At 40.3% G+C, this 13445-nt stretch overlaps 1 protein-coding gene across 5 annotated transcripts in view; it reads right to left on the bottom strand.

Moving 5' to 3' along the window:
- COL25A1 (collagen type XXV alpha 1 chain) overlaps nt 1-13445 on the bottom strand; it is a 414275-nt gene that overhangs the window by 136346 nt on the left and 264484 nt on the right. For all 5 annotated transcript variants that reach the window (XM_034772163.1, XM_034772162.1, XM_034772161.1 and 2 more), the window contains exons 5-6: nt 3542-3568; nt 3348-3374 (exon numbers count right to left, since the gene is read on the bottom strand). In XM_034772163.1, the coding sequence (XP_034628054.1) occupies nt 3348-3374; nt 3542-3568 (54 nt within the window). The remainder of the gene's footprint in view (nt 1-3347; nt 3375-3541; nt 3569-13445) is intronic.

The raw sequence follows: 13445 nt of genomic DNA on the forward strand, positions 1-13445 counted from the left end.
GAGCACTTTTGAAAAATCCAACTCCTAACAAACATTAGCCCCTTAAAAAAAAAAAACTGGAAAAAATACCCATAACTCAATGAAAATTGCAAGTCTCTGAACCTCCAAACAATGTTTGCAGGATTTGGACCCTCATTTGCAATACTGTTTCTCTATCAAGTGGAGATGTGTTATATAGGGCCTTATTTTCAAACTAGTAAGCATACTATTTCTCCACCTGCCTCGTGCATACTGTTGTGTGTGCAAATCAAGTAAGGTAAACTTCTGCAACTCTGAAATACTGTACTTAATTTCCCCCTTAATAGTTTCAGAGTGATTTAAGCAGAGAGTGTCTTTACATTTTTAAGATCAAACCCAGGAAAATTGAAAAGGGGGTGTGTCTGAGGGTTGCAAGAGATGTTCTTGACTCAGGTATAAGTAATGAGAGAAGGTGATGATCTACATCTTTCTCTGCATTTCACTGGGAATTTTGCAAGCTTCAGGGTCCCATTTTGACCCTGGCAAATCTCCACTTTTTACTTTGGTTTCTTTTACTAATGAAAGTGCCTGAAAGAAGAAGGTGGCTGTTATAAAGGCAAAGGGGCTCTTTTGAATTTTCAAAGCCATAGAAATGGCTTGGAGCAGTAAAACCTTTCCTAAAGTTTCTTATATAACAAAGAGACCGCAGGCTCCATATCTCCAAAAGATGAGCTAGTTTAAAAGTGTCCAGGACTTTCAGATACAGTAACCAGTCTATTTTCAGGCTTTTTGAATGTAAATGTTGATGTCATTCCAGTATCACTTTCAGGCAGAATACGTCTGGGAACAATAGAAAACATCATAGTGTAACCCACCACAATACCTATGTTACATACGAAATGATGCAAAACATACAGAAAAGTAACCAAGGAAGGAACAAGTGGGTATAGTTTCATTTTGGTGCATGATGGATTTACACCAAGAACTTCCATTAATTACATATGTCTAATCCTCTGGCAATGCAAATTGAGCATATACATCCAGAGGACAGTAATCAGAAAAGATAACTATTGTAGCATGAAAAATAAAATGGTAAGAAGCACTATCCTAGTATTTACACTTGAAAATATCTGAGGAAAAAGAAGGAAAGGCAGCTGTAAAACATATCCAACCTCATTTTGAGAAAGATAAGGACATGAGAGAGGAGACTGCAAATTACTCAAATGATATCTACAAATTTCTTAATGAAACTCTTCAATATAGTGTAAACTAACTAAACCTCTGATGAAGCATGATCTATACCACAGGATACTGTCTCCCAACTCTGCATCTCCACTCCTGATCTGTTTTTACCATCCAGTCCTGCATCTTAGCCAGTCTCTCTGACATCTCCTGCCGGTTGCCTCGCTGTCAATTTAAATTTAACATGTTTAAAGTTGAACTCTTTGGATCTGATTCTTCTGTACCTTCTAGCTGCATTGCACTAGTCTAAAGTCTAACTAGACTTGCTAGCCCCAGGACTGAAGAGCTGTAATGATGGTTTAAAGCCACGTTCTCTCCTTCCCCTAATTCTGGATTTGTGCCAAGACTGCTGGTCCAGTCTACAGAATCTGGGCCCTTTTCTCCACTCCCATGCCCTTTCCACTTCTCCCATTCCCTGTCACCATTAACACTACCTTCATTCTCCCATGACCTGGGAGCCATTTTTGACTCTACCCTCTATCCTGCCACACCCAACCATGCCCTTTGCAGATCTTTTCATTTTTTACTCAACAGAATTTCCAAGCGCCAAAGTTCTCTCTCTTTCCATCCTGCTAAGCTCGCACCCAGGCCTTGATGATATCTTGGCTTAACTCCTGCAACCCCCTTTCCTCTGCTGTTCTGACCAGGATCACCTGCCTTTGAATTCCTCCACTGATGACTCCTTTTCCACCACATCAAATTCAAGATCCTTGTCCTCAGCTTTTTAGGGCCTTTCACAACTCTGCCCTTCCATACATCTCTCTCTTGTACCTTCCTGAGATTGTTCCTTGCCACTTTTGCTTTCCTAACAGTCCTGAGCTTGAATGCCTGTATGTTCATTTCTCCCACCAGCACATTTCCACTGTCTTCTGTGCTATACCTCATGCATAGAATACTTCTCCAAAGTAGTATAGAGGCGCTACCCTGCGCTCTTCCAGATCTCTTCTTATAGATTTACTTTTGCCATGATGCCTTCAGCCAACAGCCAGCTCAAACAGATAGTCAGTGAGGATTTCTCAGATCTATTTTAGCTACTTCTATCTTATAATTAAAAAAAAAAACTTTAAATGATTCGGAAACATTAAGTTGTGCATATAACCATTCTAGGTAACAATGTGCTGCTTTCACTATTACTCTTGTCATCCTTCCTCATTCCTGCCTTTAGTTTGTTTCCTCCTCTTGTTTGTCTTAAATTAGATTTTAAACTATTAGGACTGGAACTGCAGCTTTCTAATGTCAGTACATCACCAAGCATAATGGGGCCTGACTGGGGCTTCTAAGCACTACTGTCATCAGAATAATATGGACAAGTAAATATGTTATGACTTTACAGGTTTCTCACTCACAGTAAAATTAAAATATATTAACTAATTGACAGAAAACGTGCCCTGGCACATACTATCATGAGAAAATGCATAAACACATAACTGAACTGAGTCTCTGCATCATTAGAACAATATGTCCAAACATTTGTATAATGAAGAACGGATGTAAAGACAATGAACTGGCACTACCAACATAACAATATGTTCACCATTGTATTCCTGTGATTAAAACAAACACAATATTTAAAAACTAAAATAACTCAACAAGGAAATTTTGCTCTGTTTCTAACTTTTCGAAAAAAAATGCTGTTTAAGAGACAATAATATTATTCTTTTCAGTACATGTATGAAGGCACACAAACTAGTCCATGAATGTGCCATGTTTTTATAGTTCTCTAAATAATGGATATTTTAAGAGAAAATATAGGACCAAATTTATTAATAAATCCCACCTGCCCTCTGCACTGTAGGAGTCTATGCAAGACCTGAAAGATTGCTGGGAAAACTGGAAGGTTTGCTCTGGCAAACCAACTCTTACACAGCAGAGCAAAATCACTGTTAAATGCATTTTCCCCCACTAGCAGCAGTTGTATATTTTCATATATAGTAATGTATGTATGGCTACTCTTACTCAAACGCTTCTCAGAGACTATTTGGTTATATTTGGTGTTACTGTCCTGCAGACACTTACTACAACATGCAGGGTAAATGCAGCTAATAAGCATGATTAGCTAAGAAACTATGTTTAATTTAGTTTTGCGCTAAGGACTAATTGCCTACTCAGGGAAGGGGAAGTGTAACATTTTTTTTTAAGATGCTTACCCGAGGGCCCTGATCACCTTGATCTCCCTGCAAAGTGGAAAGATGAGATGATAGTTTTAACACAGCATCTGCGTGCTACCCAACTCTCTTACATAATTTCACATCATACTGCGTCAATAGAAACTATGTGTTCAGTTAATACCAGGAGGGGGTTCCATTTATTTTGTAAGTAAGTTGACAATATGTGTACTCACCTTCTCGCCTTTTGGACCAGGAGGACCCTGAAAAAAAACAGAAAAAAAATTTGACAAATTATTGATGCTAATGAAGTTCAATGACCAGTTATAGGGACACAGTAAGAAGCAGGTCTGAATGATCCAGAGATCTATCCCTAATGTTATGATTTCTTACGGTTTTCATTCCATAAACTGCAGGTATTTTAGGAACAGGTTCTGCAAAGATTTAGTAGCAGGTGTAGCGCGGTTACTCCTGTTGAGCTGTGTACGCAGTCTTCAGTGGGACTACTCACAAGAGTATTGAAATCCTGGCAATGGCAAAGGGCAATGGCAAAACTCCCACTGACTTCAACAGAGCCAGGATTTCATCCTACATCTGGTAATAAGCATTTTCTAAAACAGTAAAACTTTTTACCAAATATGGCTAATAAATCCAGATCTGTCATGTATTTTGGCAGCCTTCTTAAATTAGAAAAGTAACGGAAAATTAGATTAGGAATTCTAGGAGCATAGCAAGTCATGTTCAGTCCAGTGGCATCCCGTGATGTGGTAGAGGAAAGTGAGCTCTTCTTTATCAGAATTCAGTTTGATGTGACTTTTCAGAATGAAGGATAATTATTTTAAAAACACCAGACAAACAAACCGGTCTAGTGGTGATATTAGGGTGGTACTATAGGTTCTTTCATTATTCTCTGTTGTCTGAACAATTTCCCAATTTCTGTGTTCTGCAACTGCCGGAATCAACTTTTTAGACCCAGTTCTCAAGCTATGGCTTGTGGATCACTTGCTGGTAGTCTGCACAGAACTGGCAGATTAAATAGTGCTGACTCTGCCTACATGTTTCCAGCTCCTTCTGAAGATGTCCAGGTGTTTCAGTGCAAAGAAGAGTTTTGGTACTGGTAAAAGCATCTGGAAACAAAGAGGACAAGCCAGTCTAGTTGTGCTCAGTAGAGGCCATGGCTACAACAAGAAAAGGAGAGGAAAAAAGCACCACCATCAGAGAACGGCACCACCAGCAGCATAGTTAAAACTAACTATCTTCCTAATGCTACTTTTCCATGTAAGCAAGCAGTATAACTGCCATAATCACAAATGGGAAAGGAAGTGATTCACATGACTTGCAAATGGAAGAAGTGGCACATGAAACACTGTCTCATAGGATGCTGGCTACAGTGAAAAAAGCTTTGAAAATTCATGTGCTAGCCAGTTTCTTGTGTATTTTTAAGGATTCCCCAGCATGTAGGAGAGCCCCTGCTACTACACCTTTTAAGGAGATGCAATGTATGTTAACTTCTCTAGCTGGCCATCTCTTCTGGCTGGTGCAGAGGGGAAGAATCAAGCCCTGGCCTCCTCCTTCCCTTCCCATTTCTCCTTTGGGACAGCTAGAAGAGTGGAGCCCTTGCACTCAATTGAATACAATGACTGTCATTGTGGCTCTCTCTCCCTTGTATCCCCACACAGAGGCTGGACACAGTCCTTCCCTGAAGTTTAAAAAACAAGTTAAAGCACAGATAAACTCGTGATGAACATTTGTCTTTGTGCATCCACTTGGTCAACTTACATCTCTCACTGCTTCTTCTCAGTGCAGAGGTTCACATGCCAAACAGTTAAAATTGCATGCAGAATTCTGTATTCATTCTGACCCCATGAATGCTTGTACTGATGTGACTGAGAGGGATAATAATGCAGCACATTTTCAGCAGGCCTGCTTTAAAACATGTGAATATATATATCAAGCTTGCAAGCTCTCAGACAAACATATATCAATATTTACCAATAGTTACTGCAGAATAGTGTCTGAGAGTATAGCATGTGTGTAGTAATTGTTGGCAAACACTGACTTTAAAATGGTGACCACTGAACCGAGAATACAATATGTGCCGTGGTTACATTCCATTACCTTAAAAAAATAATCCTTTAACTGACCCTTGATGACCTATCAATTGCACACTATAGCTAAGGGACCAGATTCAGTAACGCTGTATATTACACTCACTGTGCCAGTGACTTCACCTGCAACCCAAAGATATTCATTTCAACTTAAGGAAGGGTAGGGCATTTTATTGCCATTGCACTCTCTTGGGATTTCTGTTGGTGGGGGGCAGGATGCAGTTATTCACAGTCTGGTTTCAACAGAAACTCCACTGAGAGAAACTGCTGAAGGCATGGTACAACTGTTGCAGCTATAGCCCTTCCCGATCAGTGCCACCCACTTGTTGGGCTCACTCACAGGCATGTAATTAGTCCACAATGACACAACTAAGGATGCAGTCAATTTGCACCACAACACCTTATTCTCAGGAGACATAGTAGAGCTCTGGGAGCATGAATGTGAATCCAACCTATGATTTTTAATAGAGCTGGTTCTATTATTTGTTTCAAATAACTTATCCAATGATTTTTGCCCTCTTTTTTCTTCGCAGATTATCCATGAATCCCCCTTCCCCCCCCACAATTTCTGTGAATTAGTTAGTTATTCACAGGTTTCAGAGTAGCAGCCGTGTTAGTCTGTATCCGCAAAAAGAAAAACAGGAGTACTTGTGGCACCTTAGAGACTAACAAATTTATTAGAGCATAAGCTTTCGTGGACTATAGCCCACTTCTTCGGATGAGAGAGTCCCCGAGATCACGGTCCTTTTTCCTTTGTAGAGAGGTGAAGTGCTGATCAGGTGGTTCCTCAGTTTCCACCTGATCAGCATCCTATACAGCAAACAGGAAAACATCAAAAAAGAGCTCTCCAACCTGGAGACTTTCATTAATAACCAACCCTCCACACAAATGGACTTCACTAAAGTAAGACAGGAGATCTACACTACGCACTTCACCTCTCTACAAAGGAAAAAGGACCGTAAGCTGTCTAAACTCCTACCTGCCATATGGGGCCACAACAGTGGTACCCCTAACTCACCCAGCAATATCGTCAATTTATCCAGCTACATACTCAACCCAGCAGAAGAGTCTGTCCTATCTTGGGGACTCTCTTTTTGCCCCAGCACCCCCACGAACATGATACAGTTCTGCAGTGATCTGGAAGTCTACTTTCGCCGCCTCCAACACCAAGAATTCTCAAAACTACGATACCCGCACAAGGAAATAAGGAAACAAATCAACAGAGACAGACGTGTACCCAGAAGCCTCCTGCTACAAGACAAGCCCAAGAAAGAAACCAACAGAACTCCACTGGCCATCACCTACAGTCCTCAGCTTAAACCTCTCCAATGCATCATCAGTGATCTACAACCCATCCTGGACAATGAAGGTTTTACTTCACAGACCTTGGGAGGCAGGCCAGTCCTCGCCCACAGACAACCTGCCAACCTTCAGCATATTCTCACCAGCAACCAAACACCGCACCATAACAACTCTAACTCAGGAACCAATCCATGCAACAAACCTCGATGCCAACTCTGCCCACATATCCACACCAACACCACCATCACAGGACCTAACCAGAACAGCTACAACATCACCGGTTCATTCACCTGCACATCCACCAATGTTATATATGCCATCGTGTACCAGCATTGCCCCTCTGCTATGTACATTGGTCAAACTGGACAGTCACTACATAAAAGGATAAATGGACACAAGTCAGATATCAGGAATGGCAATATACAAAAACCTGTAGGAGAACACTTCAACCTCCCTGGCCACACAATAGCAGATGTAAAGGTAGCCATCTTACAGCAAAAAAAACTTCAGGTCCAGACCCCAAAGAGAAACTGCTGAGCTTCCGTTCATTTGCAAATTTGATACCTCAGATCAGGATTAAACAAATTTTAATGTGAATGGCTATCCAACTACAGAAGCAGTTTCTCCTCTCTTGGTGTTCACACTTCAACTGCTAGCAGAGGACCTCACCCTCCCTGATTGAACTAACCCCGTTATCTCCAGACTGATTCTTGCCAGCATATTTATACCTGCCCCTGGAAATTTCCATTACATGCATCCAACAAAGTGGGCATTCACCCACAAAAGCTTATGCTCCAATACATCTGTTAGTCTTAAAGGTGACACAGGACTCTCTGATGGATCAAATTGGTTGCTGGGAGTGTTTGCTTTTTGCACAATATGGCTAGTTACCTAAATCATATGGTATTGTTTTTGTTTCTTGATTGGATCTTTTATAATTTAAAAGAATCTCCCTTTCTGCTTACAAATTATCCCAAAGTATTCATTAACGTTCAACAAATCTATTGTATGAACAAATAAAAATATCTTTTCAAAATGGCTACAAGGGCATTTTTGGTGTGAATACTCTCACAAACACTCGTACTTTTATTCACAATGATTTTGCTTTCTGTGAGCTTTCTTGCAAATAAAAAATAGCTCTCCTAAATACCAGTAAAGGGAATCAGTGGCATTTCATTGCAAGAATATTCAAGTAATATTTTATGGCTGTATTCACCCAGCTCTAGTTTCTGAGAATACCATTTCCATTGTTTTGGGAACTTTAAAAAGGAAATCTCCAACCCTCAGCCTTTGACATCTTCTTTCCATTTGTGTGGAGAAATTCTCCCAAGGTTTTACTGCAGATTTTATTGATGTGTGTGTTCGGGGGAGGGAGGAAAGGCTGTAAGGATTTGGTATGAGGCAAAGTGATGTTTGTGGAGGTGGGGTGAGAGTTGGGGACTGGTTTGTTTAAAGAAGGGCAAGTGTTGCAGAGGGTTTATTTTTCCCCCAAACGCTATTCTTTCTTCTTGTTAAAGAGCATAGATACAAAGAACTGAGTGAGTTAAAAAAAATGCTAATTTCGAAGGCTGCAACAGAGATGTCTTGCCCTTTTCCAAAGGAGCTTTCTGTGCTTTCGTTTGTGAGATGGCAGAGATCAGGCCTCTAGCTGCTGCACAAATGTGAAAGCATTTTGTGTCCGTTATGTGAAACGTCTGAGGTCAGAACATTTCTGAAATAACTTTACAGTGTTTTCACTGGAAACAGAGGCTCTTTTCTCAAAGTGTAATTATCTACTGCAGACTGCCATACATTTTCAAATACAGTTTATAGCCTCTTTGGCATAAGCAAGGCCTCGTAAATCACAAACACATGCAAAATTTGCATTCATAATTGGGTGATAAATACTGCTCTTTTTAAAACAGGGTGTTCCAAAGCAGACTGAAAGGCGTCCAGGCACCTGCCAACTGAGAACAAAGCTGAAGTAAGGGTCAACTATATTTTACAGCTGCTGCTGCCCCTGAGTACAGACACAAGTTACATTTATACATTCAGGACTAATGGCAGGTGCTTCTTTCTTGCTGTCTTGACCGAAGCCACATTTCCAGTCCTTTGTCACATCCTTGTTAATATAAATAGGTGTACAAGGAGTGGAAGGCCAGGGCCAGGGCAGGACAACATAACGTCTGATCCTGCAGTCTGCATTCAGACAAGATTCCCATTGAAGTTTATGGGAGAATCTCTCTAAGGTCTGCAGGATTTTGCCCACAGGCAATATTTCATGGCACATTATCTAAAAGGTGCTAATTTTTGACTTTACTCTACCATGACAGCTATTTCCCACCTGTAAAGGTCTTCCGACGATTATATTAGCAACATCATCTCAACAGCCAGTATTTAAATCAAACAATTTAAAAAATATATTTGATTGTGCATTCTGTTATCTTCCAAGCTAGTCCAACTTTTCTTTAAAAGTATAAACATAGCCACAATCTTCCCTTCATTATAGACCCCAACTTTAATCTGTATCTCTGCATTAAGAACCAGTGTACTGTATATTCAACAAAGAAGTCTCCTAACTTTACTCTATGGTCTGTCTCTACATTATGATCTGTTTCTATACAAACAGTTAAGACATGAAATTATGAATGAGGCTCTATAATTTAATAGGGAAGATGTAGAGTGTATACTGTAGTGTGACACCTGACAGATCAGGGATACGCATGAGGAAGAGGTTTGAAGATATAGCAATGTGCCCAGGTTACATATAGAAGGCCAGATTCACAGCTGTGGACCCCAAGGTGTGGGTCTCTGGTGACAGTAAGTTCACTCCATTAGGAGCAGTAATGCAGATGTGCAAGTTACTGGCAATCTCCAGAAGCCAGAGGTATTTGGCACAGGCCATGAACTGTGTTGAGTAGCCTGTGATGATACAAGGTCAACACAGGCAGTGCATCCACCAGTGGGGCTTCTAGGGAACCCCAACTGTAAAACAAAGCTGTTCTCCCCTAGTAGAACCACTGTGGAAGGGACTGATAATACTTTTTTCTCCCTTCTCCTCTTTTCTACCCCTCAGCTAGCTTCCCTTGTGAGCCCAAGCAGAGGTATCGACTTTCTAATGTGCCGGGCAGTGCTTGACCCCTGCTGTACCCCAGATCCTACCCCCACGCCACCCCTTCACACCCTGCCTCTTCCAGCCCCGTTCTGCCCTCTCCCCCCGAGCGCACTCCACCCTGGCTCCTCCCCCCAGCGCCTCCTGCACTCCGCAGAACAGCTGATCACAGCAGGTGGGAGGAGCTGGCTTGAAGGGGGAAGAGCTGATCAGGGGGCTGTCGGTGGGTGCTCAGCACCCACTATTTTTTTCCCCTGGATGCTCCAGCTCCAGAGCACCCATGGGGTCAGTGCCTATGGGCCCAAGGAGATCCCTGCACACGTAGGACTGAATCTAGCTTGCAGAATTAAAAATATCTATGAATCAAGGTTTCATTTTTAATTTTGGACAAAATAACCCCACAATGATTTTGTCACTGAATTACAATGCGTACTGAGGGCCTAAGGAACATTTAGAGAACAACTGTGATCTTCTGGAGGGTGCTCAGGATGAAACAGCATTAAAGAACTGACTACAAACAAGAGACAGCATCAATGCAATTGCAGAAATGCAACTGATGAGCCAACTAAGAACAAAACATTAAAAAAAAAATTGTAATATGCAGGTTAGACTAGCGCAAGCCAAGTCTTACAGTAAGCACACAAACCTAGGAGATAACCCAAAGTTGTTCCTTAACCTGGAAGAGTTATCAGGCAGCTTCTCATTATTGATAAACTGGCATTAAAATCATATTTTCACAATTATATAAAATATAACATGAACCTAGAATTTTTTGCTGTTTGTTTTTTGAGGATTTTATTTCAGTGATGGAATGTAGTTTCTGTAGGTGAAGAAGAACCGTTTCACTATGAAAGTACTGATATTTCTTCCTTCGCCATTTTGCTCAGAACTATCAGCTGTCCCGAATTACAAGAGATTTCCTTGAATTTGAAACTAAAGTTTACATCAAACTCATAGAAACCCAGCAATTATTGTAAAATATCATAGGATTGGATATGCTGAATTATTAAATGTGATGTTATAGAAAGTATTAAGAAAAGAGTTACAAAATCATTTTAAGCTTCCTGCCCTATTATTTTTCTTGTTTCCCTTCTGAGTCTAGGAATGTTAAGCAGCATGGTTTTGGACTTCATTAAATTTGGCCATGTTTGCAGACAAGGGCTGTGTTAGCTGGCGCACAATGCCAGCATCTCACCTTGGATCAAATTTACTAATGCTTTCCAAAATTTCTGTGCATTTGTAGAGCTTCTTCCTCTTAACCAATGCTGCCTCCATCCCCTTTCTTGGACACGTTTCATTCTCCCCTCTGGGATTCTCATAGTTTCTCTTGGATCATAAAAAAAATCTCTTCATAAATTTTGCTTTACTCTCCTCCGCTGCACTGCAGTTTCTTTTTGTTACATCTTTCTTCCAGTACAGAAGAAAAGAAGTCTTCATATTTGACAGTGCAATTTGTACCTGAATTAATAATCAACGGCCAAAAAGTAAGATGTAAAATCATTGTACATAACATATCTTAGATGAACAATTCAGTCTTGTAATTTACTTGTTGATGTCAATGTTAACCTTAACCTGACATTTATTACACCACTGTATCCAGAATGCAGTGATATACACTGTTATGTAAATCACATATTTTCTAACCTGCAGTTTAAGAACCTATGATCTATCCAAGAGGTTCCAGGAAAGTGAAGACTTATATTATAATAGCACTAATTTACACACGTATCTTCACTTCTCATGCAGTGTTGGGGTTGAGATCAGGATTTGCAGCCTTACAATACTGCCCCTGAAGCTCTCGGAGAACTACAGTGGCCAGTGGTTCACCACAGAACTCTTCCACGGTGTTTCCAGCCACCCCAGTAGTCAGGTACCAAGCCAGAGTATGAAGCTCAAATTCCCAGCATGTTAGCACATTGTGCTATTGCTATATGTCCTTTGAACACATTATCCTTTATCTTACATGCATTTTCTTTGATTAATCAATATAGCTGTCTTCCTTTTCGCCACATGCTTTTCTTCGAAAAACCACAAACCTCAGTGCAAATAATACTTAAAAAAAAATCCAGGACACTGAAAGAATATGCGTGTCCACTGCCTGGGTTTTATAGACAAAGGGTCAAATTTACCTCTAGCACAAGTGAATGCAACTCCATTTACTTCAGTAGTATTGAGCCTACCTATACTAGCAAAGCATTTGGCCCAATTTCTCTTCTTAGCAGTCCAATATAAACAATCAGTCAAGCATAACAACATTCTGAATCAAATTGTTAAGTCTCTTCTGAACCAGAGCTAGATGAGTATCTGCAGGATACTCATAGATCTACTGTGCTAGCATGACACCATGACCAAGAATATAATGGCAGAGAAATGAGGTGCATTAGCAGAACCAGAATACTGTGGTAATTCTCTCATCCAGAATACAATCAGACAGTTCCTGGATGCTATTTGTTGGCTAATATAATATAATGAATATACTTCCCAGACCAAAAAATTTAAGCCATTACCTCATTAGTCACAATATGTTTCCCTATGCCCATACTTTGTATCTCTGCATAAGCATGAATTTACGGATACTCCTATGTATCCATGCAAATTTTGAGCACTTATGAGGATGGATACAGTGAATTCATAAAGCCATATCAAAGATTCTTGTGATAAAATGTAGATATCTCTCTATTGCCAACTATACAGTAACTAATTAGTGATGGACAAACCATAGAAGGATTAGTATTTATAGGCCAGTTCAGATATGCACCCAAAACTTTGTTCAGTTTTGTACTGTTTAAACATATGAATCTAGTACATAAGAACATTGCTAGAATTTCAATGTAATACTATATTTCTCACACTAGGGTTCACTCTGCATCTCTGTGTGCATAAGTAACGCGTGAGCGCATAATCAGTTATGTAACACCTCAAGCATGGAAGGGGAAAAATGCTTTCTAATACCCCTTAACACTAATAGACGGTATTTGTTGGAAGCCACGGGCACTTGATAGGATTCAATAGCAAGAGAAAGTGCAGTTGACTCTGGCATTGGTAATTTGGTAAGCTCAGAGAGCTGATAGGTAAGGTCCCATGGGAATCAAGACTGAGGGGAAAAACAACTGAGGAGAGTTGGCAGTTTTTCAAAGGGACACTATTAAGGGCCCAAAAGCAAGCTATTCCGCTGGTTAGGAAAGATAGAAAATGTGGCAAAAGACCACCTTGGCTTAACCACGAGATCTTGCATGATCTAAAAAATAAAAAGGAGTCATATAAAAAATGGAAACTAGGACGGATTACAAAGGATGAATATAGGCAAACAACACAGGAATGCAGGGGCAAGATTAGAAAGGCAAAGACACAAAATGAGCTCAAACTAGCTACGGGAATAAAGGGAAACAAGAAGACTTTTTATCAATACATTAGAAGCAAGAGGAAGACCAAAGACAGGGTAGGCCCACTGCTCAGTGAAGAGGGAGAAACAGTAACAGGAAACTTGGAAATGGCAGAGATGCTTAATGACTTCTTTGTTTCGGTCTTCACCAAGAAGTCTGAAGGAATGCCTAACCTAGTGAATGCTAATGGGAAGGGGGTAGGTTTAGCAGATAAAATAAAAAAAGAACAAGTTAAAAATCACTTAGAAAAGTTAGA

This window comes from Trachemys scripta, chromosome 5, assembly GCF_013100865.1.
Source record: "Trachemys scripta elegans isolate TJP31775 chromosome 5, CAS_Tse_1.0, whole genome shotgun sequence".
NCBI lineage: Eukaryota > Metazoa > Chordata > Testudines > Emydidae > Trachemys > Trachemys scripta.